Genomic DNA, 24,712 nt, shown 5'->3' with positions numbered 1-24,712 from the left:
CTGTTTGACCAATATCAAATGTCTTCCAACTTCCTATTGATTTTGATTAACTTTGCCGGGTCTGAATGAGACCAATTGTTTTCGTTTTTGACCATAACACTTGCACAACGTCTCTGTTACCTGTCTGATAAATCCTAATTTATCAAGTTTGCAACCAAAACTTTTGCTAAGAATCCAAGCGTTATTCACAGCTACATCGATGTTCCAGAACAGAATAGGCATGTACCATGTTTTCCCTCTAATACTTAGAAATATGGTTATCCATTTGATCAACCCCACCCATATATTTATTATACATATTTATACTAAATGGTTGATTGATTTCCACCCTACTTTTTTCTTTAACCGAATATCAGTTTCCAGGGGTGGTAATATGTATGTATGTATATGGAATCCGGAAGTTGAGACTCGTCCCAATTATCAATTTCTTCCCGTATCTCTGCAGTAGTAAAATTGCATTCTCTGGAAAAAAATATGTGTCATTATCCCAAGGAGTCATATACGACTCCGTCGACTTTGATTTTTTTTTTTTTCAGGAATATGAGATATGTATGTAAACGCAATTTCTCTTATGCATATTATACAATAAGTCATATTGTATTAGAAACATAAAGATAAATAAAAAATATGTAAAAATAAAAAACTTACGTATGTTTTCTCTTCGACATATCTGCAAGTCGAAAAGCGCTCGATGTTATTCCCTCAAAACTCCAAAAGGAACTGATTTAATTTCGTGTGACTTTCTTAAAATTCATAACCAATATCTAACCAAGCGTAACGAAAGGTTTTACGGCCGGCCTGAGTGATCCCTTTATTTTACGACGCAAAATTGTAAAATGCCGTGAACGACCGCGCTGGCATACATCGTGTAAGTTCATAACTGACCGCGTGGGTTCAAATGGGTTAAAAGTCGTCACGATATACTACTGTGTTTCCGCCGCCGATGAGACATTAAACAAAAAAACTGTCGGTGATTTGTCAAAGGGTTTTTTTTTCTTTCGTCGAAATAAAATTAATAATCACACATTATCCGATAAATTTTACCTCTGAGATGGATTTAATTATTTGATTTATTTCGACGAGAGAAACAATTGAATACTAAAAAAATTTCGTTTGATAAATCGACAACGTACCGGATTGGGACCATCGCTCGGTCACCCATACTTACACATGAGATACTCTCAGTAACTGCGCATTATGGGGAAGTAAAAATAATAATTCTTTGATTTTTTTTTCGATCTTAGTGCGTATCTTCGTAAGTCAAAACATCTTCGACAAACACAAGTCGAGGATTACCTGTATGTGATTGTTGATGATCTAATTTTAGGTCAATCTCGAAAAATTATTAAAATTGGGCATGTTCTGTTTTAACTTTCAATATTTTATTTTAATTTTAATATATTGATTATAATTTTATTTTGATATTTGAATTTAATTTTAATATAATAATAATAGTTTTAATTTTGATATTTAATTTCAATTTTTAAATTTAATTTTTATTTCGATATTTTGTACGCTACTGGTTTTATCCTGCTGGTTAAAACGTTGGACCAAAATCGTCGTTGGTTTGGTCCGTACGCAGCATAATTCAAAACATCAACGATGATCTAATTTTAGCTCAATCTCGCTCTTTAGCTTAATTTTGATATTTAATTTCAATTTTTTAATTTAATTTTTATTTCGATATTTTTTACGCTACTGGTTTTAAAATTTGGCCCAAAATCGTCGTTGGTTTGGTCCGTACGCAGCATTACATACATATATTAAATTGGGCAATTTTAAAATAATCATAATAGATGTATTATACTATATATAGAAACGGACTGTCGCTAAATATATATATTTGTATTTGACGGACGATCAACCGTCAACCAGTATGGGGAACAAATTTTTTTATTTTCATTTTTTTCATATTTTTCATGTTTGTGCTCCGGGCGCCGGAGGCGTTGGCGGCGCTGGGGCCGAAGGCCCCGGAGTGACGGAGGCGCCGGGGGCGAAGGCCCCGGGGTGCCGGAGGCATCGGGGGCGCCAAAGGCGCCGGAGGCGTCGGCGGAGGCGTCGGCGGAGGCGTCGGCGGAAGCGTCGGCGGAGGCGTCGGCGGAGGCGTCGGCGGAGGCGTCGGCGGAGGCGTCGGCGGAGGCGTCGGCAGAGGCGTCGGCGGTTTTGGGGGCGAAGGCCCCGGGGTGCCGAAGGCATCGGAGGCGTCGGCGGTGCTGGGGACGAAGGCCCCGGAGCGACGGAGGCGCTGGGGGTGAAGGCCCCAGGGTGCCGGAGGCATCGTGGGCGCTGGAGGCGCCAAAGGCGTCGGTGGTGCTGGGGGTGAAGGCCCCGGGGTGCCGAAGGCATCGGGAGCGCTGGGGGCAAAGGCGTCGGGGCGTCGGCGATGCACAAAACGTAATTCGTAATTCGTAATCAATTCTAATTCGTGCATCAATTTCTTTCCGAAACCAGTCGATTCAATATCTTTAACTTTATTTTTATTCGAGTTTCAATTCCTTTTCGAAACCACCCGTTGAAATCAACGGGCCCAACACTAGTTTTTTATAAAAGTGAACGTTTTTTAAAAACATGTAGCGAAGAAATGGCAGAGCAAAAACCGAGATCGGTTTATTATAGAGAGACAGACTTTTTTACATTTTTAGACCTTCCTTTGTGTGCAAAGCTGAAAGTAACATTTAATTTTGCAAAGGTGACTTATACTAACTTCAAAGCTTTCCGGGCTATAATAATATGACATGAAAATATACAAAACAAAATAAAACGATACTCGGCAGATAGCCCTAGGACTAGAATACAACACATGTACATACGTGACGTAAACGAAATTAATAATTTTATACTGTTTTAATTTTGCCACATAAGGGATTAATAATACAACAGATGATTTATTATTAGTTTTTCTTTCTTTCGACAAAATTTCGTTTCAATATTTCGTTTTTCCTTAACACGAGCTATACATATATGAATACTATGTACTTGACAACTTAATACGTAACGCAAATCACGCTACAGTGTCTAAATTTGTTGATTCAGGTAGACGCAAAAAATAAATAAAAATGAAAAAAGGCAAAGTACGGAATTTCATTACAGAGGCGTCTTCGTCATAATGGTATTAGTTTCAGTGATATCGATACTTTTCAATTCAAAAAAGATGTTCCTGCCACAGACTATCGATTAAGTTGAGGCGGAAACGGAAATAAGAGGTAAGTAATAAAACTAAACGTTAGACGCAAAATGGAGCGAACCGACGTTATGTCTTTGCTTTATATAAATAATAAATTGATTGGTTTTAATCAATCGAATTCGGAAGGGTACTTGAGTACAAAAGCTTTCAAGATGTGAACGTAATGGCTCTGCCAATCAAATTTTATTTGGCAAAATGAAAATATATGGCTATTTACATATGGATCTATGTATCTATGTACATATGTACGTACGTACATATACATACATGAGTATGTACACATCTTAAAATGTACTATTTTAATATATGGCTTTTTTCATTTTAAGTATGTACATTTATTAATGATTCGCCAGCAGTACGGCTCGGTAGTTGCGTTTATGTTCGATATTTGTGACTCCAAGTCGATCGTTTCTTATCAGAGTTTGCCAATTTATCTTCATTGTTGAAACGGTTCCTCAATTTGGAAAAAATCATCCTACCTGCTGTCACATACATATATATATATATATATATATATATATATATATATATATATATATATATATATATATATATATATATATATATATATATATATATATATATATATATATTTATATTTATATATATATATATATATATATATATATATATATATATATATATATTATATATATATATATATATATATATATATATATATATATATATATATATATATATATATATATATATATATATATATATATATATATATATATATATATATATCTTCGTTAATTTTTAATCCTACTTTTCTACTTTCCCTGTCCAGCTGTGTTAGTCTGATAAGTAGGTCAGCTGAATCACGAGCTACTAAAACTATATCGTCTGTGAACCGAAGGTGACTCAAGAAGCGACCATTGATGCTTACTCCGGCTGTGTCCCAAACCAAATTCCTGAAAACTCCCTCAAGCACCACATTGAATAACTTGGGCGGGATTGTATCTCCTTGTCTTACTCCTTTTCCTATGCTAAATCTATCTGTACCTGAAAAAAATTTAACCGAAGCTGTGGCATTCTTATATATTGCAGCTAACAGTCCCACATAGGGTTCCGGCACTCCCTGTGTTTGTAGAGCGTTAAGTACTGCATCATGACTAACTGTATCGAAGGCTTTCTCATAATCGACGAAACCTAGGCACAATGGCCGTTAATATTCGTTGGCGCGCTCGATTAGTTCGCCAATTACTTGGAGGTGGTCCATTGTGCTGAAATTTGCCCTAAACCCTGCCTGCTCTATAGGTTGGTTCTCGTCGAGGATATTCTTCAGCCTTTCTGTAATAACCTTCGTGAAGAGCTTGTAGACTGCTGAAAGTAAACTAATGGGTCGGTAGTTCTTGATATCACTTTTGTCGCCTTTTTTGTGTATTAAAATGATAGTTACGTTATTCCATCCTTCTGGTATAGCTTGGTTCTGGATGCATTTGCTGAAAAGCCTAGCTATGATATTAATTAGGGGGGGGGGCGCCACATTTTAGTAAGTCAATGGGAATATTATCTTCCCCTGGGGTTTTACCGTTCTTTGCAATTTTTAGCGCGGCCTCTACTTCGCTAGGCAATACTGCAGGAACCCTTTGGGCGTGTGTCGATACCGGAGCGGGAAATTGACCGTTGTTGTTCTCGTAAAGTTTTGCATAGAACGTATAAACTCTGTCTATGATCTCTTATCTATTCCTAATTATTACTCCGCTCTCTGGTCTGATTGAGATCATTTGGTTTTTGCCTAAGAAAAGATCTTGTTAGCACTTTTTCAGGCTACGGTTATTCTTAATGGTATTTTCTATTAGCTTGCTGTTAAAATCCCTGACTATTCTCTTTTTAATTTCCTTATTTACTAGATTGTATTCTTGCTTATTATTATTATGATATGATTATATTATATATATATATATATATATATATATATATATATATATATATATCCCCGTTAATAAAAAAAATTGACAATACATGTACATACATTGTAAGTAAGATGGCGGTAAAATTTTAAAAATTATATAATATTTGTATGTTTGTGTGTACAAAATTGCGAGCCGATATATACAAATATGTATCTAAATACAATTTTACTCTTCTTTAAATTTTCTGTTTTACCGCTAGATGGGGAGATATTTTAAGACAATGCAATTACTCAAAATTAATTATATTATATGTACGGAGTTGTTTATAATTTGACTTGCAGCTATAAAAATAGTTTTAAATGAAATAAATCAGTAATTTAATTTTTTAGATTTTGACTCAAATCTCTATATAAATATGTTTACTATTTACTCAAAGATTTATGTAAATATGTTTACTATAAACAAGAACCAACGGTTATTGAGACGGACTTAAAAGATTTTTGAGTTTATATATGTACATACATACATACAATGTACATGTATTGTCAAATTTTTGATAAACAGGTATATAACTTTTTTTTTTAAGTTATTTGCAATCGACCCGTCGGTCATAAGCAGATTTTATAACAATTTAATTTATCAGAAGATTTGGCAATTCATTAATTGCCAACTTTTTATCCATTACTCGAGCACTCTGCGGCGCTTTAGTCTAGTGTCTTTTGCACTAGACTTTATAAGAGCTTTTGCCAGCTTGTTTGAGTGGGTTTCGAGTCTACGCTTGTAGTTTTTTGTATAACTTTCTATTTCCGTTTTAATTGATGGTATAGATACATGCTCATGAATTTCAGTGTTTCTCGCAAACCATGGGGCATTTGTTATTATTCTAAGGGCTTTATTTTGGAATCGTTGTAAGATTTCCACGTTAGAGTTACTACTCGTTCCCCATAGTTGGATACCATATGTCCAGACTGGCTTTAGGATTGACTTATATACTAAAATTTTATTCTCTAATGTTAGACTGGATTTTCTTCCTATCAACCAGTTCATTTTGTATAGCCGCTGGGTGAGTTCCTGTCTTTTATTTTTGATGTGATCTTTCCATGTCAGTCTCCTGTCAATGGTGAAACCCAGGTATTTTGCTGCGGTACTTTCAGTCAGTTCATCGTTTTTCAGTCTGACTACTGGGCAGTTCCCTCGTCGAAGTGTGAATGTGACATGAACAGATTTGCCAGTGCTAGCCTTCACTCGCCATTTTTTTCATCCACTCTTGGAAGCCATTTAATTGATCCTGTAGCACTTCCGATGCGAGCATGGGGTCGCTACTACTTGTTAGGAATGCTGTATCATCGGCGTACGTTGCTAGGTATCTAACTTTGGAAACATATTTTCCATCTTATTGTAAATGGTTCCCGGAACATTGCACTGATTAGTGGCGCAGTTTCGAGAAGTCCTAATTTTTAAAGGCACTCCAAAAGAACTTGCGCAATAGAAATCTACAAAAAAAAAAGTTAGCACACACGGATAACGGATACCCCTTGACGCTTTTTTGTGGAATTCTAATGCGTCAGTTCTCCTTGAGCATCTTTGAAAGTTTGTTCGAGTGCATTTATCCGGTAACCATTGTAAATAACTGAATATACCTAAAATGAAATACCCATTTTTAAAAAAAAAACATGATACCTCAAAAAACCAATACCAAAAATATAAATTTTTAATTAAATATAAATTATAAATTATTAAGTCGTAAAAAATTTTCATCGATTTTTGAGATAAAATGTATCTTTTAATCCTGGATATCTGTTTTCAGTATCAGCCGGCTATTATCAATAGCGGATTTATACAAAATTGTATCATTATACGGATTTATCAACCGAATTGATTATCTTATCAATGTTTCTACCGGGTATTTTAAGACATTGTATGTGCATATAATATAATGTCTAAAATAAATGAACATCGCAACATTCACTGGAAAATGTACAGATAAAAGTTAAAAATGCTTTCAGAATTAACAGATGATCTAACTTAAAATATTATATAATCTGTAACCATAAATTGAAACCCATTTTATATAAGGAATAAAAAATATATAATATACATTTGTACATATGTATGTACTAGTGTTGGACCCGTTGATTTCAACGGGTGGTTTCGAAAAGGAATTGAAACTCGAATAAAAATAAAGGTATTGAATCGACTGGTTTCGGAAAGAGATTGATGCACGAATTACGAATGACAAATTACGAAGTGATTACGAATTACGAATTACATTTTATGCATCGCCGACGCCTCCGGCACCCCGGGGCCTTCGCCCCCGGTGCTTCCGTCGCTCCGGGGCCTTCGGCCCCATCACCGCCGACACCTCCGGCGGCCGCACCGCACCCAGCGCCCCCAATGCTTTCGGCACTCCGGGGGCTTCGCCCCCAGCGCCCTCGATGCCTCCGGCACCCCGGGGGCTTCACCCCCAGCGCCGCCGATGCCTCCGGCACCCCGGGGCCTGAAAAAACTGGGAAACTGAAAAACTGAAAAAATGAAAAAAATGAAAAAACTGAAAAAATGAAAAAAATGAAAAAAACTGTTCCCCATACTGGTTGATTCATTATGTTCGGCGAGAGTTAGGACACACACACACACACACACACACACACACACACACACACACACACACACACACACACACACACACACACAGATTACCGTCTTTATATATATATGATATGTTATATATTTCACAGTCAAAAGTTATAATTGAGTCAAGCTCTGATTCTAAACCTAGTCGTATTTTATTGGAATTGAATAACAATTCCCACTATTATCAGCGAAGAGTAATCTGAATTTCGCCACTACATATACTCATACATACATATGCAGAGTTATATATAGATCTGGTAGGTCAAAATTACTCGTCATTATCATCAAGTGCCTCATCCGCTGACATTCATTGTTTTGGAGAGCATTATTTTCAAAATCAAACCGTATTAATATTGAATTTTTGTAACCTTGTATAAAATGTAAAATTCAGTTTATTTGAAAAACAGCCAAAATTTTAAATTAGCATTAACAATCTGAACTACATATGTACATACATACCTATTATATGTACGTCAAATTCCGGTTTTCAAAATAAATTTAAGTTTCAATTTAAAGTGACATTGAATTGGGATTTATTCTGTATAAATTTTTAATTATATTAGAGTTGTTCCAAAACGATCATTAGATGAAAATATTTCATAGCTTCGTTTTGCAATACAATTAATTTTATAAAAACTTTAAAATACAAGTTCAAATTCAAATACACTGTAAGATACATAATTATATGGAGATAAAGTGTTTTCGATGACGCATTTTAGATAACTATGTTTTCACCGACCTGGACTCGCCCTTTGTCAGTTGAATATCCTCAAGTTTGGAGTCGTTTTGAAAAAACCACAAATGATGGAAAAGTGCTACAGTTGAAGATTCAAGACGTCACTGAAGATCATTACGAAGGTATTTTAGAACTAGCAACAACAGAATTCATCAGAGATGAACCATGGTATTCCAATACAGGCAAGTACATATATACATACATATGTACATATAAATACATATTTTGTTTATACGAAAAAAAAACTATCTATTTAAGTACAAAAATTTCGAGATTAAAATCATTCCATAATCAACTATTAATCCAATCCTGTGAATCTGTATTTAGAATCAATCAATTGTTATCGATAATTATGTGAAAATTGAATCAATCATTAACGATGAATTAATAAATTGATTAACATTGTGTGCTTCGGATTCGGTTACATTATTAAAGTGTTGTTATCTGGAGTTGTTTTGGCTATCGCAGATTTTTAATAACCGAACAGGGCATTACGAATTTATTTTGAATTTTTAGGATTTCCAGACGATTCAGCATCTGTTGCAATAGTAAGGGAGTACATGATGAAGGTTGTATTTCCCCAAAAAGTTTCCGTAGTTTGCTTATTAGAAGATGAAGATGGATCTAAGCTAAAAATAGTAGGATTCAACTATTTGGGAATTTGTTGCAAAAATGACATCGAAGACGTTGGTGAATTTGTATGAAAATATTACTCAAATTATTCGAATAAATATTATTTGAATTTCAGAGACGTTATATGGTAATATCCGTCATTTTATTCATTGTACATATAGATAAAAACCCAAGCAACTACAACTCTTTTAATACTGTATGAAGCATATAAAGCGGAAAGCCCTAATATATTTGATAAATATAACGTTGAAAGTTATTTAGGAGCAATGGGATTATTCGTCAAACGTGAATACAGAGGGCTTCGCATCTCAACTGAAATACTAAAAGCGAGGTAATACCAGTGCTCTTATTAAGAAATTATTTTGATTTAATTTTCACTTTAAGTGTCTTTTTACTCATTATTTGATACTTTTTAAATTTAAATATATTTTATAGGCTGCCATTGTGTAAAGCTATAGGTATCGGCATATCGAATACTATATTCACTGCAATCGCATCGCAAAAAAGTGCAAGGAAAGCTGGTTTCGAAGTTGACGCTGTCGTATCATACGACATCCTTCGTAAGGCTACAGGACTTGAGTTTAAAAATTGTCTCAACTGTGAGCAAATGACCTTGATTATCAAATAAATTGTCTACATATAAATCACCAAGTTGATGAAATTTCTTTTTTTACGTTCAAATAAAAAAAATCTTGATAATTTATAACACATTGTAGAGATACTGTAAATATTTGTATATATCAAATAAAACTATTTCTAAAATACTAATTTATTTCATTCGGGATCGGTAACCCTTAGTCGTACCCTGATTGATACGAAGGTAAATTCGATTCCGTATTTATGTATATATATATATATATATATATATATATATATATATATATATATATATATATATATAGCCAGCAGTATGGCTTATGGTTTAATATATATATATATATATATATATATATATATATATATATATATATATATATATATATATATATATATATATATATATATATATATATATATATATATATATATATTTATATATATGTATATATGTATATATATATATATATATATATATATATATATATATATATATATATATATATATATATATATTTATATATATAACGCATTTGATCAAATATCCTTTTCTTCAGGCAGAGTGGCATTTTTGATTTAAAAACAGCATTCATCCGTCCAAATGCACTCCATCCTAATTTCATACGTCTCTTTATCTCTTCATCTTTACTACCAGACATGTCAATTATTTTACCTAAATATAAATAATTATTTACTACTTCTACTGGTTTATCATCTAAGGGGATGCTATCAGGCATGCAATAACTATTGAACATTAGTTTAGTCTTATCTTCGTTAATTTTTAATCCTACTTTTCTACTTTCCCTGTCCAGCTGTGTTAGTCTGATAAGTAGGTCAGCTGAATCACGAGCTACTAAAACTATATCGTCTGTGAACCGAAGGTGAGGTTACTCCGGCTGTGTCCCAATCCAAATTCCTGAAAACTCCCTCAAGCACCACATTGAATAACTTGGGCGAGATTGTATCTCCTTGTCTTACTCCTTTTCCTATCCTAAATCTATCTGTACCTGAAAAAATTTTAACCGAAGCTGTGGCATTCTTATATATTGCAGCTAACAGTCCCACATTGGGTTCCGGCACTCCCTGTGTTTGTAGAGCGTTAAGTACTGCATCATGACTAACTGTATCGAAGGCTTTCTCATAATCGACGAAACCTAGGCACAATGGCCGTTGATATTCGTTGGCGCGCTCGATTAGTTCGCCAATTACTTGGAGGTGGTCCATTGTGCTGAAATTTGCCCTAAACCCTGCCTGCTCTATAGGTTGGTTCTCGTCGATGATAATCTTCAGCCTTTCTGTAATAACCTTCGTGAAGAGCTAGTAGACCGCTGAAAGTAAACTAATGGGTCGGTAGTTCTTGATATCACTTTTGTCGCCTTTTTTGTGTATTTAAATGATAGTTACGTTATTCCATCCTTCTGGTATAGCTTGGTTCTGGATACATTTGCTGAAAAGCCTAGCTAAGATATTAATTAGGAGGGGGGGGCGCCACATTTTAGTAAGTCAATGGGAATATTATCTTCTACAGCCCCTATCCATTCACCGCTGGATGAAGGCCTTAATTTAAATTGATTTAACTTTCCACAAACACCAAATACAATTCTATTGAATAGGTACACTATTATTATTTTAAACTATATATTGCATTATGAAAGCATACAGTTAGTGTTCGAGTTCAAAAGCAAAATATCACAATATCGTTTTGAAATTTGAATATTCCAATACTGAAATTTATGCTTGCTTTGAACATTTTCCGTAACACCCAGTAGCACTACGAATACACATGCACATTATTTTGAGGTACGTATTCTGTACTTCAGGTTTGGTGCTGATGTACATATGATACAAATGTATGTACATACATAGGGGTTCCAAAAAACCGCCCGAAATAAAAAGCCGGTTTTCGGTTTTTTTACAAATAAAAAGCCGGTTGGCCGGCTTTCACCAGTTTTAGAAAAATACGATTTTTTTAAGTTTAAAATTTTTATATCGAAAAAAAAAATGTAAATATGTATATATTTGCATAATATATATCTATATTATGCAAAAAAAATAGTTTTTTATAAATTAAATTAAGTTATAAACATTATGAACTTTCATAAGATCATTACTTTATATTATTATTACAAATATTACAAATAATAAAATTTGTATTATATGTACATATATCACAGTCGTAAAATGGCAGATCCTAAATACGCACATATAATTAAATGATTTAAATAAGCTAGATATATTATAGATAAAAAGATTTCAAAGTTGTTTTTACGCATCTGTTTTAGCTTAAAAAATCCAAAAGCAACCGTTGCAAATTTCGGAAACAAATTCATTTGAAACGGAAAATTCATTTGATCACGAACACTTTAAATCCATAATAAAAGTAGGTATGTGGCCTCAATATTTAAAGGGCAATTCCTTCGAAGAAAAATCAATTATATTTCGGAAATTCCTATGCATTTTGCCATAAATCATTTGACTACTTTTTTTGATGTTTTCAAGTACAAGGATTTGCGATAGATAAGGATGCTTTCTATACCTGAAGTTGGGTAGGCCATTGAAACTACATACTTTCAATAATATTTTATTGGTTTATGACCTGGTCCATTACTAAATCTCAAAGAAACCGCTCAAGAAAGAAAGAAGTGTAGCTTTTTTTTGTTCAAAGAAATATACGCCTATACCTAAGAGCGTTTATACACATTTATTTTGATCTTTCATAGAAATTTAAAATTCATAATTGTTAATTTTGAGGAAAAAAACATTAATTAAAGAAAACCTTAAAGAGCCGGTTGATCGAGCCAAAAAGCCGGTTTTCGGTTTTTTGAAAAATGGTCAAAAAGCTGGCTTTTCGGTTTCGGTTTAAACCGGTTTGGAAGCCCTAGTACATACATACATATGTAGTACGTTAGCAAGCTGATTTCACAGTTATCGGTCTCATCCGGGTCACATTGATTCAGTCACACTCTCATTTAATGGATGAAAACACGTCGATTGACATGATACAGTTAAAAATAAAATTAATCTGACATCAAATAAATCTTTAACTGAGTGCACAATAAATGTAAGTATTATTTCAATCAATTCATTATTTCAATGTGATATATGTATTATGATTCTCAGACTAGTTTTTCAAAATATGTACATAGATTGACAGATTGTAGAAGGAATATACATAGAATTAACTATTGTGCATTGTATATTGAGCATTAATTTAAAAAACATACACTAAAGTACGCTGTTTTTAAACGAACCTACATATATATATATATATACATATACAAATGTATGTTATCACTTGCATTTGTAGCTGTGAACGCTATCGAATGATAATTTTAGATAAGACTATTTTTAATCTCCTTTCCAACTATTTATAAAATCAAGCACAGTCGTGTCAAACGTCTATGCACAGACGGCATTCATGCTATTCATCATACGGGTCTACCTCACGGGCCGGAATGTGAAATGCCGGAAAACGCAAATATCGGAAGGCAAAGATCGAAAATCGAAAGATCTTTAGTCGAAAGATCAAAAAAAAGGGTGCATGGTAAACGGTACATACTCGCTTAATTTGCGCGAGCAGGATACAACAGGAACAAGAGGAACAGGCTTTTCCTCCCGTATTAATGTGCACGCGCAGAATACGCAAATTAAGTGAGTATGTACCGTTTACCATGCACCCTTTTTTTATCTTTCGACTTAAGATCTTTCGATTTTCGATCTTTGCCTTCCGATATTTGCGTTTTCCGGCATTTCACATTCCGGCCCGTCACGGAGACCGTCCTCATACATATATCGAGTGTTTTTGCATAAATTTCAGCTGAAAATAAAATGTTTTCAATCAACTGGCGGCGTCCAGAATCAGTTTCGCATCCTCAAGTATGGCTACGATTCGAAAGAACAACAAAAGACGGCAAACTATTGAAATTTAAAGTGCAAGACGTGACCGACGATCGACACGACGATGTATTGGATTTCATGTTGAAATATTATATGAAAGAAGAGCCTTGGAGTTCCAATGCCGGTAATGCTGATCCATTTGATTATATATTACAGTGATTTGATCAGTATTATACTCATGAGAAAAATATGAAAACAGGCGTATCGAAAGATCCAATTTCGTTGGAAGTGTATCGAGGATATGTGAGACAATATGTATTTCCACAAAAAGCAACAGTGATTTGCCTATTGGATGAAGATGATGGGAATTCATCGTCTGATATAATCGGATGTAATTTACTTGGAGTCAGCTGTAAGAAGGATGAAGCAGATTACAGCCAATTTGTAAGATTAATATTTCATGTATAATATTTCAAGGCATTTTATGTCCTGTCTGTCTTTTTTTCTCCATCAAATCTAGATCTGCATATGTATGTACATATGTATTTTATTCAAATCAAAATGTTATTGTTATGTTTATATTTTCAGATAAAATCGAAACAAACTGCCGACCTTTTGTTAATATACAGCGAATTTAAAAAATACTGTCCAGACCCCTTTGAGAAATATAACGTAGAAGAATATTTGGGAGCTTTTGGATTGTGTGTACATCCAGATTTTAGAGGACTTAATATATCAACTGAAATACTACGAGCGAGGTAAATATATGTACATGCATTCAATCACGAGTATGTGATTAATTACGTTATGTACATAATTACGATTTAAATTTAATTAGAATACTTTGACTTTTTTTTGATAAATATTAATATATTAAAATTTCAGAATACCTTTATTAAAAGCGTTCAGACTATCGGTTTCAAGCACAGATTTTACTGCAATAGCATCTCAAAAATCTGCATACAAAGCCGGTTTCAAAGTGGATGCTTCAGTGTCTTACGAAGATATTCGAAAGGCGACCGGATTTCAATTCAAAAATTGCATATATTGTAAAATGATGACACTGGTGATTGAATAGATAGCAAATTTTAGCAAAATACATATACCAATTTTATTATAATCTATTTTAATTTCTCGAAACACTAAAGTAAATAAAAAATAACTGAATTTTAGTCCCATTTATCAACCTCTTCATTTCAACATCAAAACATTTGATTTAAATACTTTTTTTTCATAACTTTGCTTTGAAACACCAAGTAGAAATAAATTATTAAATAAATATATTGTAAATTCATTATACATTAAATGTAACAATATCGATACATAGTATTTTAGTTTCACTGTGTCTCTATGAATATTACACGTGTACCTCTAGTTAAATCATAAGTGACAATATTGAGTTCTCAATTGCTAATAAGTATTAACGAAAAAAAATCATAGGTACGTAGAATTATTGATTGAAACACATTTTATAAGAATTTTGTTTATTTTGAAATAAATCAACCGCTTTTTGTAATAAATAAATTTAATATTCAGTTGTAACATAAATATCAAATTAAATATAATACCAAAAAATCGTCCGCCTATTCAATTATACGTGCATAATATTGTAATAAAAATAATATGAACATTTCAACATACTTATGTACATAATTAGATTTATTTTAACAGTTCAAACTTCAATCTTAAAAATTTAAGCCGACAAACGATGTTTTCGATCAAATGGAGACGTCCTTCTTGCATACCATATCCCCAAGTCTGGAGACGTTTTGAAAAAACAATTAAAAACGGAAAAAAGTTAAAATTTAAAGTGCAAGATCTTACAGAAGACATGCATTATGAGGTGTTAGAATTCATGAAGAAATATTACATGAAAGATGAACCGTGGAGCGCTAACGCCGGTAACATTAATATGTACAAACAAAATATAATATAATATGTACATATATTGTTGTATAATACTATTAGAGATATATTTAAATAGGTACGGCGAACGACTCAGTTGCAATACAAATGTTTGAAGAATATGTCCAAAAGTATGTTTTTCCACAAAAACTGTCTATCATCTGTGTTTTGGACGACGACAATGCAAACTCACCAGGCGAATTAATCGGATGTAATTTATTGGGAGTCAAGAGAAAAGTTGAAGTCGGAGTATACAACCAACTTGTAAAAGCACATCTTTATTCAATACCGACAAAACGGTTCCCAAATTTGGAGACTCGATTTAAAAGACGTCAAGTGGCTAAATCGGAAATCGTAAACACTTTAATTTTGAAAATATGTAACTCGTTTCTTAGACATGCTTATATTTCTTGATAATATTTCGTGATATCTTAAAGTTTGGGAACCATTATTCTAAGTAAAATTTGAATTTAATCAAATATGAATTTAATATTTGATATTCAGACGCATTCAAAAGTGACAATCCATTGATGGTTAATTTGTGGAATTATTAATATTATTATTATTACTATCTTAAAATTTCCAACGGTATTAATTAAATTTTCAGGACTTGTTAGCAATATTTAACGAATACATTAAACACTGTCCAGATGTTTTTGAGAAGTATAATGTGGGAGAATATTTAGGAGCGTACGGACTATGTGTACGTACAGAATATCGCAGAATGAACATAGCTTCTGAAATATTAAGAACAAGGTATTAAAAAATAAGATGAAATATTCGTTATATTTTATTTATTAAAAAATAATATAATATATCTGACCGCCACATGTTTATTTTCCAGATTGCCAATAATGAAATCGCTCGGATTAACTATATCAAATACTGATTTTACTGGATTAGCTGCTCAAAAAGCAGCATATAAAGCTGGTTTTAAAGTCGATGTGTCTGTTTCATATGACAAAATTCGACATGCGACCGGACTTCCATTCAAAAACTGCGTTAACTGTGAAATGATGACTTTAAAACTTGAATAATACATATTTATGACTATTATATACATACATACATACATACATACATATGTATGTATGTCTGTATGAGAAAGAAATTTATTAAACTAGCACACTAAAAATATTATATCTTAAGTTTTACTTTCCCCAAAAATACAAATTTAATCATATCGATAGTTCAGATTGTTTCATTACTGTATTATATGTAATTTTACATATCATATTGTATTTAATAAGTTAAATAATACATACATATGTAGGTAAGTCGCGGCGAAAGAATTTTAGGCATTTTGTTTTGCATATTAATATTATTTGAATTAAAATATCTCTTAACTTACGTCGGTAATATTTAATTTTTTACAAATTTTTGAAAAAGTAAGAAGACAATTAAAATTTTTGTTAATTTTATATAAGAAATTCCTAAATACCTACAGATAACACAAAATCTACTTCAAAATTCCGAGTACAAAATGTCAATGTGTTGATTATTATTAATTATTTTGGTATTCGTAGAATTCGATCTAAAATTAATTAATAGTACGTGGAAACTCCGCTTACATATATATATATATATATATATATATATATATATATATATATATATATATATATATATATATATATATATATATATATATATATATATATATATATATATATATATATATATATATATATATATATATATATATATATATATATATATATATATATATATATATATATATTATTATTTATTTATTTTTTTTTATTTCATACCAGGAAGGCATTACAGGTCAACCCCAATGCGCCTTCCTGGCCAAATTACAAACAATACAGCATTTTTTATTATATAAGTCGCTTAATTACGAGACACTGACTTAAACTCGACAATTAACGAGACATCTATGAATTGTACATACATTTTTATTGTAATATTTACATTAATCATACTCAAATAGTGGTCACATAGTGGGTAGGAAGGATTTTTAGCCAATTTTTAATCGGGAATCGTTTCAACAATGAAATCAGAGAAAATTGGCAAACTCTGATAGGAAACGATCAACCAGGAGTCACAAATCCTGGTCTGACCAGCAGCATTACAGATATACTCAGAAAATTCTTTTCAATCGAGGTCAGCTCAAGGGATCGAACTCGGCGCCTCTCAGTGTTAAATGTACATATGTATATGTACATATCTTCATTATTAATTAAATCAAATCTTCAAATCTCTGGGCAGAAAAAAGTCCAAAAAAAAAAATTGAAATTTAACATAAATATTTTACAATCTGAAGAAGCAAAAATAAGCGATCGTTTCTAATAAGTATTAAAGTTGTTTCTTTAGACGACGACTTTGAAATCAAGTCTTCAAACAAACGTCACGGGGAGAGAGGTAGGTATATGACTATACTTATATTAAATGTAGGCGTACGTACAAAAAACGAACGCGTATTTCCGTTAAATTTTTCCGCTTAACTTTTCATCCCCATTTTATCAAACTTTTCGGCAATAAAAAGGGACGACGTGAAAAATTGGCGAAACTCGCGCTTACGTTTGAGCGACGCGAAAGATAGACATTGAGCAGGGAGATAAAGGAGGAAAATAAGGGTGAGTGTGACTGGGCGTAAGGGTAAATATTTTTCATATCATTTCGCTGGAAAAAAATACCGCAAAATGGTAAAGAAAAAAATGAAAACACGCAAAAAGGCCCCTGCATTGCTTCCGTTCCAAATGAAAACATGTGAAAATTGAAAATACTCATTAAGCTAGCGGTATCGTTTTTCCATGTTTATAATTTAAAACTGCTTAATCTTCTGGTTAAAATAAGTATCTTATTATTATATTAAAATACTCAAACATATGTTAAAAGGTTATCATTGACTTTAAATTTCTCTAACAAACGAATTTCATTCTTCATGCTTGAAATAATCCATACATATGTACGAGTATACATACATACAGGGCCAGCTCAAAGGTGCAGCAGACTAGGCACGTGCCTAGGGCGCCATAGACAATGGGCGCTGTGAGGCACCCCCATTTTTCTTTTTTTGATTATTAAATTGAAAAAATAAAAAAAGATAATTTGGCTTTCTTCGAACTTAAAAAACATTCTATATGCAACTTAATTTTTCTACTCGAAGTGACAATACTGATAAATAAATTTACGAAGAACGCAAGAAGTTGACTGTCAAATATCAACGACTCAAGAATAAAACTTGTAAAACAGCAAACTGTCGTCGTTACAAATGGTAATTTGGAATTGTATTCTATATAAAATACCACTGAATCCTGGGCCTGCATACATAATGTAACCATTTATTTTTGTCCTCAAAACGGGACGTCTACCAATTTTTACGTAATAGTATGTGTATTCAAGAAAATGTGTGTTTTTTCATAGTTTTTATTTATTAACAAAAAATTCCAATAAACCCTTTTAAACGAAAACAAAAAATAGTTTGACCAGAACACTATTTCAATAAACATGTTTCAATAGAAAAAACTCAATATAAAATAGTATTAACAGTGGGAAAAAATCCCAAGTGAAAATACGTAATTTTCACTTTTGATTTGAACTGGACGACTACTTAGAGATTTGAAAGCTAAAAAGTACTAAAAATGAAAGGTAAAATACCCGACTATAGATTCCAATATTCATTTTGAACAGGAAATTGACAGATTTTGAGACATCGACCGAACAAAACCAAGATATAGAAAAATCGCGCGATTTAAAATACACATATATCTCCGAATCTCGAGCCAATCAACATTTTTTATTACCAGATTCGTGTTTACTGGGCATAGATCTATAAGAAAAGTCATATCTCGTCTCTGAACCAAAAAAATTCGTCATTTGTCGAACAGTGTTATTTAACCACGTAATTGCCATAAGCGCACGGGTGTGCGCTCTTTCGTGTTTAAGACTATGATTCGAAATTGATTTTGGTTACTTCACAGCGATACATATGTATATATATATATATATATATATATATATATATATATATATATATATATATATATATATATATATAATAATTCAATAAATATACTCTATTTTTGAAAACGAGACATTTTGACGTCCCGAAGCTATGCTTGGGGACAACGGGACAGGCTACCTAAAAAAGGGACGGTCCCGTTCAAAACGAGACGTATGGTTACCTAATGCATACATGCATATGTCACTCATTGAAAAATTATATTAAAAAAAAGTTATTTAAACAAAATCTTCAAACAATTTATGTATTCTTAGTAAAATGAAAGTTTGTAAAAATTACTATGAAAAATTTAAGACAACAAAAATTTTGAATAAATTAATTTATTGTAACGCATTACATAGATAGAAAAGAATTTTACAGGTTTGAGCACCAGTTCACAGTATATTTAGATTAATCAAATATATAGCAAAAAGTAATTAATTGAAACAGAATAATAGAGTAAGTATTATACAAAAATCAGTTTTTTAATATCCACGTTTTAAATTTCCACCTAATTATTTTATCTAAAATTTGTAAATTACATATGTACTCGTAAAGCCTCGCATTAAAGTACAGAACGAAACAAAGTCACAGATTTTCCACCGTGTAAAGGAAAACGAGGGATTAAGGCGCGTATTTAAAGCTGAATGGCCGTAAGTTAAAATTTTCCTCTTGCACGATGGGTAGCGTGCTCATTAGGGCCAAAAAGGCTTTATACGGTTCATAAATAAGTGATCATTTGTTGGGTTTATGTGTTTGCTCCTAAGGCATGTTGAACATAATTGTTTTCGTGACCTCAGCGGGTGGTTCTTTGTTGCCATAGAACAAACAGCCTCCCGCTATTTTTCTTTTCTCTGTCATAAATATGCCACAACTGTGCTAAGATAGATCAAGTTTGCCCTAAACATTGACCAGCCCCCTTTTCACGCACAACTTTTATACACTAAGAAAATAAAGTTGAAAAAACCACGATAATGACTACTCGATAAATTTTCCCATTTTCAATGGATCGGGTGACGCAACCGTTGAGTTATTATCGCAATTTGCGATCAAAATCTAGGATGTATGAATAAGTAAGTACAAGCAGTAAAAAAATCCCGTTATAATATAAAATTAAGTTGTATATATTTTATTTTGCTCCCCGGTTTATAATATCCATTTTTTCCGAATCCGCCGAATCATAATGAAATTGTGAAAAATTTACAACAAAAATATGTAAAGGAATAATGCAATTTAACAAGACCACAAAACCACGAAATGAAAGGGAATTTTCTGTGCGTCGATAATAAGGATTTATGAGAACACTGAAATATTTCAATGAGAATTTACATTATACCTAAGTATGAATCAATTTGGTATTTTTTTAACTGGAATGTCATATAAATTTATATATACACTCCAGACAGTTTTTATAATAGATATGTATGTACATCTCCAAAAATGTAATTATGCAAAGTTGAAAATTTGAGATTTATTACGTCGTCGGCATAACACAAATTGACTGAAGTTGAAACAATTTATTTTAATATTTATTTTATTTTATTCTATTTATTGAAAAATCAACAGACAACAGGATGTAGATATGTATAAAAAACAAATAGTAAATATATAATATATGTAACATCCGAGTCCAATAACAGATTTTTACAAAGATTATAAAAAAAATGAAAAAGATAAATATAAGGAAAACAAATGAAAAAGAAAAGAATAAAGGCTTTATAATAGTAAATACATGTATATATCTGTGTATATTATAATACACATGCTTCTTTTTATTTAATCAAGTTGGATTAACAAAAAAATTTGGATGTGATCAACCCTTGACTTTATTTATGTATTTGAGGAAAATAAGAAGGTCACAAATCAAAATTTGATAATTAAAAATACATACACGTTCACACATACCGGTTATAGGAGAGTTTTCGATACAGATTGACCGCAAATGTAGAGAAACTTACACAAACAAAAATTTCTACTTCGGGTTGTCGGATAAATGTCGGGTTCCAAATTTTATTATTACTTAAAATCACTATAATTATTATACACATTAATATTCTGATTAATTCCTAATCGGTCAATTATATTAATAATCAATTTATTTAAAATTCTAAATAATGAAATTTATACTTTACATTTAAATTTATATTGTAAATTTATCAAATTCTTCCAAAGGAATTTCCCTTAAATTTATAGTATTATTTATAATTTTACTTCTTAATAATTTTATAGGTCTTTTCCCCTATATTTTTACTTCATCTAGTCACTCAGTATTTAATTTATCCTTTTCCTTACCTCTTTGACTAACTTTAATATTTTTAAGAAAATAATTTAAAGGTTCAAAATAAAATAATGAAATAATTAAAAAAAAAAAAACTACTTTCTGCTTACAAATTCTAACCAAAACCTTATCAGCTCTAAGTTAGTACATAAAGAATAAAAATATAATTTTTCCGCTTAATACGCTCTTTTTTGACCTTTCTAAGAGGAAAAAATCCCCCTTCCGTTTTATAATTTTTTTTTTTTAATTCTATCACATTGATACAAGAATAATAAGTGAATTTTTTGGTGAAGAGCACACTTGTTTAAGAGGTCGAAAAAAATAGTAGAAGAAAAATCGAACAACAGTAAACTGGTACTTCCGGTTGACTAATGCTCACCAAATTTTATACACAGCTTAGTATTCAGCTTAAACTTTTAGATATGATGTCAGTTCAATAAACCAAAAGGTTTCTGAGAAAAAAATATAAAAAACCTCGATTCTCTAGAGTAAAAGTACTATTTCCAGTTTAGTAAAAAAATATTTTAAAAATATTGGCGTATAAAATTTATAATTTATATTACATGTGAAAACTTTCAGTCCGATTTTATCAGCAGTTTGGGAGATAATTGAATTCTAAAACTTAAAAAAGAGGATACCTATAAGGGGAGGTACCATTTCTCGTCAACTTAAAAATTTAAGTTGTCTCGATAAGAAATTCAGTAACCAATACTAAATTTCAGTTCGATAGAACTAACGGTGTTCAAAAAATTCCCAAAATACAAAGAAACACAGACGCACACACAGATCATGAAAACGTGATCAGTGATTGATTATGTGTTCGAATCAGCCAAAATCTCGAGTTCGAATTTTCCAATGATCAAAAAAAATTCCTCTGTTGTTAGTACGTACATACATAGATAAAGTAAAAACGTTTTAAGAACATGGTATCACTTGAAAATCACAATAATTAGTTATATTTTGAAAATGTCAAATTAAGAGGGCTGAAATTAAAATAAAAAGTAAAAATGGCTATCGCAGTCACAAAACTAACTAAACAACAAATAGGTTTTTTTACTTTTTTCCCATTATGACTTAAACACTAACATTAAAAAGAGAATATATTAAAATTCTAATAAAAATAAAATTAAAAAAAGGTACAAATAAAAAATGCAGAAAATAATTATAATATAATAGACCAGATGTATTGTGAACATAATATCCATTATCTATTATCAACATACATATGTATATTTGTATAGACGATGGGATACTATTCTCCTTACGTCTGGAATAAAGTTATTATTTTTATTATTATTATGTATATGGACATTAGAACGCTTTTAAAAAAATCGCCATAGTAATTATTGAATATCAAATAGTAAGTATTTAATTTTCTTTACTTTATTGTCAAGAAATACTGAAAATTTAATTAATTCGCTTGCAAAATTAAGGCACTTAAAAGTTATATAGCCAGTTCAAGTTCTGATTTGATCTCGGTTGAAAAGATTTTATTCCGACTATTTCTGCAGTTCCGCTGGTCAGACTTGCAGATTTGTTCAAGACGATCATTACCTGTCAGAGCTACCAATTTATGGGATTTCATTTTTGAAACGATCCATTACCAAATGGACAATCCACCTACCTACTATTTGTCACCACAATTTTATAATCTACGAATTCATGTTAAAAAATAAATATGTAAATATATATATATATATATATATATATATATATATATATATATATATATATATATATATATATCATCATCATCATCATCATTTACAGCCATTCGCCATCCACTGCTGGATGAAGGCCTCTCCAACACGCTTCCACTCGTCTCTGTTTTGCGCAACACTCATCCATCTCATTCCGCACATTTTCCTAATTTCGTTCACCCATCTTCCTTGCGGTCTTCCTTTTACTCTTTTGCCTTCTCTCGGGTACCATTCAAGCACTTCTTTTGTCCACCTTTCGTCCATCCTCCTAGCTACGTGACCCGCCCATTGCCATTTCAATCTCTTCACTCTATCCACTATGTCCACTACCCTTGTCATATTTCTCACCCACGTGTTCCGCTTCCTGTCTTTCCTCGTTATGCCAAGCATACAGCGTTCCATACTTCTTTGAGTGCATTGGATTTTATTTTGCATCTTGGCGTTCAGTGTCCAAGTTTCACATCCATACGTCATCACTGGCAAAACGCATTGATCAAAGATCCTTTTCTTCAGGCAGAGTGGCATTTTTGATTTAAAAACAGCATTCATCCGTCCAAATGCACTCCACCCTAATTTCATACGTCTCTTTATCTCTTCATTTTTACTACCAGACATGTCAATTATTTGACCTAAATATAAATAATTATTTACTACTTCTACTGGTTTATCATCTAAGGGGATGCTATCAGGCATGCAATAACTATTGAACATTAGTTTAGTCTTATCTACGTTAATTTTTAATCCTACTTTTCTACTTTCCCTGTCCAGCTGTGTTAGTCTGATAAGTAGGTCAGCTGAATCACGAGCTACTAAAACTATATCGTCTGCGAACCGAAGGTGACTCAAAAAGCGACCATTGATGCTTACTCCGGCTGTATCCCAATCCAATTTCCTGAAAACTCCCTCAAGCACCGCATTGAATAACTTGGGCGAGATTGTATCTCCTTGTCTTACTCCTTTTCCTATGCTAAATCTATCTGTACCTGAAAAAATTTTAACCGAAGCTGTGGCATTCTTATATATTGCAGCTAACAGTCCCACATAGGGTTCCGGCACTCCCTGTGTTTTTAGAGCGTTAAGTACTGCATTATGACTAACTGTATCGAAGGCTTTCTCATAATCGACGAAACCTAGGCACAATGGCCGTTGATATTCGTTGGCGCGCTCGATTAGTTCGCCAACTACTTGGAGGTGGTCCATTGTGCTGAAATTTGCCCTAAACCCTGCCTGCTCTATAGGTTGGTTCTCGTCGAGGATATTTTTCAGCCTTTCTGTAATAACCTTCGTGAAGAGCTTGTAGACCGCTGAAAGTAGACTAATGGGTCGGTAGTTCTTGATATCGCTTTTGTCGCCTTTTTTGTGTATTAAAATGATAGTTGCGT

The 24,712-nt window shown here is 32.1% G+C and overlaps 3 protein-coding genes across 9 annotated transcripts; all 3 read left to right on the top strand.

The window, feature by feature from the left end:
* Nucleotides 1-7,927: 7,927 nt before the first annotated feature.
* On the top strand, nt 7,928-9,807 carry LOC143920220 (uncharacterized). Of its 3 annotated transcripts, none has more exons than XM_077442993.1 (5): nt 7,928-8,021; nt 8,397-8,595; nt 8,930-9,111; nt 9,208-9,377; nt 9,482-9,807. In XM_077442993.1, the coding sequence occupies exons 2-5, from the start codon at nt 8,403-8,405 to the stop codon at nt 9,672-9,674; spliced, it is 738 nt and encodes a 245-aa protein (XP_077299119.1). In that variant the 5' UTR covers nt 7,928-8,021; nt 8,397-8,402; the 3' UTR covers nt 9,675-9,807. The 3 variants fall into 3 exon arrangements, with proteins under 3 accessions (XP_077299119.1, XP_077299137.1, XP_077299128.1); XM_077443011.1 differs by having other exon boundaries at nt 7,952-8,057; nt 9,482-9,804; XM_077443002.1 differs by having other exon boundaries at nt 7,952-8,145; nt 9,482-9,804.
* Nucleotides 9,808-12,528: 2,721 nt separating this feature from the next.
* Nucleotides 12,529-15,050, top strand: LOC143920257 (uncharacterized). Of its 4 annotated transcripts, none has more exons than XM_077443063.1 (5): nt 12,529-12,704; nt 13,461-13,664; nt 13,740-13,924; nt 14,069-14,238; nt 14,366-15,049. In XM_077443063.1, exons 2-5 carry the CDS (start codon nt 13,472-13,474, stop codon nt 14,556-14,558), a joined length of 741 nt encoding a protein of 246 aa, XP_077299189.1. In that variant the 5' UTR covers nt 12,529-12,704; nt 13,461-13,471; the 3' UTR covers nt 14,559-15,049. The 4 variants fall into 4 exon arrangements, with proteins under 4 accessions (XP_077299189.1, XP_077299179.1, XP_077299197.1 ...); XM_077443053.1 differs by lacking the exon at nt 12,529-12,704 and adding an exon at nt 13,008-13,294 and having other exon boundaries at nt 14,366-15,050; XM_077443071.1 differs by lacking the exon at nt 12,529-12,704 and adding an exon at nt 13,022-13,073 and having other exon boundaries at nt 13,399-13,664; nt 14,366-15,050.
* LOC143920245 (uncharacterized) lies at nt 14,832-16,571 on the top strand. Of its 2 annotated transcripts, none has more exons than XM_077443042.1 (5): nt 14,832-14,920; nt 15,179-15,381; nt 15,465-15,649; nt 15,993-16,141; nt 16,230-16,571. In XM_077443042.1, the coding sequence occupies exons 2-5, from the start codon at nt 15,189-15,191 to the stop codon at nt 16,420-16,422; spliced, it is 720 nt and encodes a 239-aa protein (XP_077299168.1). In that variant the 5' UTR covers nt 14,832-14,920; nt 15,179-15,188; the 3' UTR covers nt 16,423-16,571. The 2 variants fall into 2 exon arrangements, with proteins under 2 accessions (XP_077299168.1, XP_077299160.1); XM_077443034.1 differs by having other exon boundaries at nt 15,465-15,739.
* Nucleotides 16,572-24,712: the final 8,141 nt, after the last annotated feature.

The sequence above is a fragment of the Arctopsyche grandis genome, chromosome 1, assembly GCF_051622035.1.
Source record: "Arctopsyche grandis isolate Sample6627 chromosome 1, ASM5162203v2, whole genome shotgun sequence".
NCBI classification, from domain to species: Eukaryota; Metazoa; Arthropoda; class Insecta; order Trichoptera; family Hydropsychidae; genus Arctopsyche; species Arctopsyche grandis.
The sequence above is the reverse complement of the archived record's forward strand: the minus strand, read 5'-3'. Positions and strand labels throughout refer to the sequence as shown.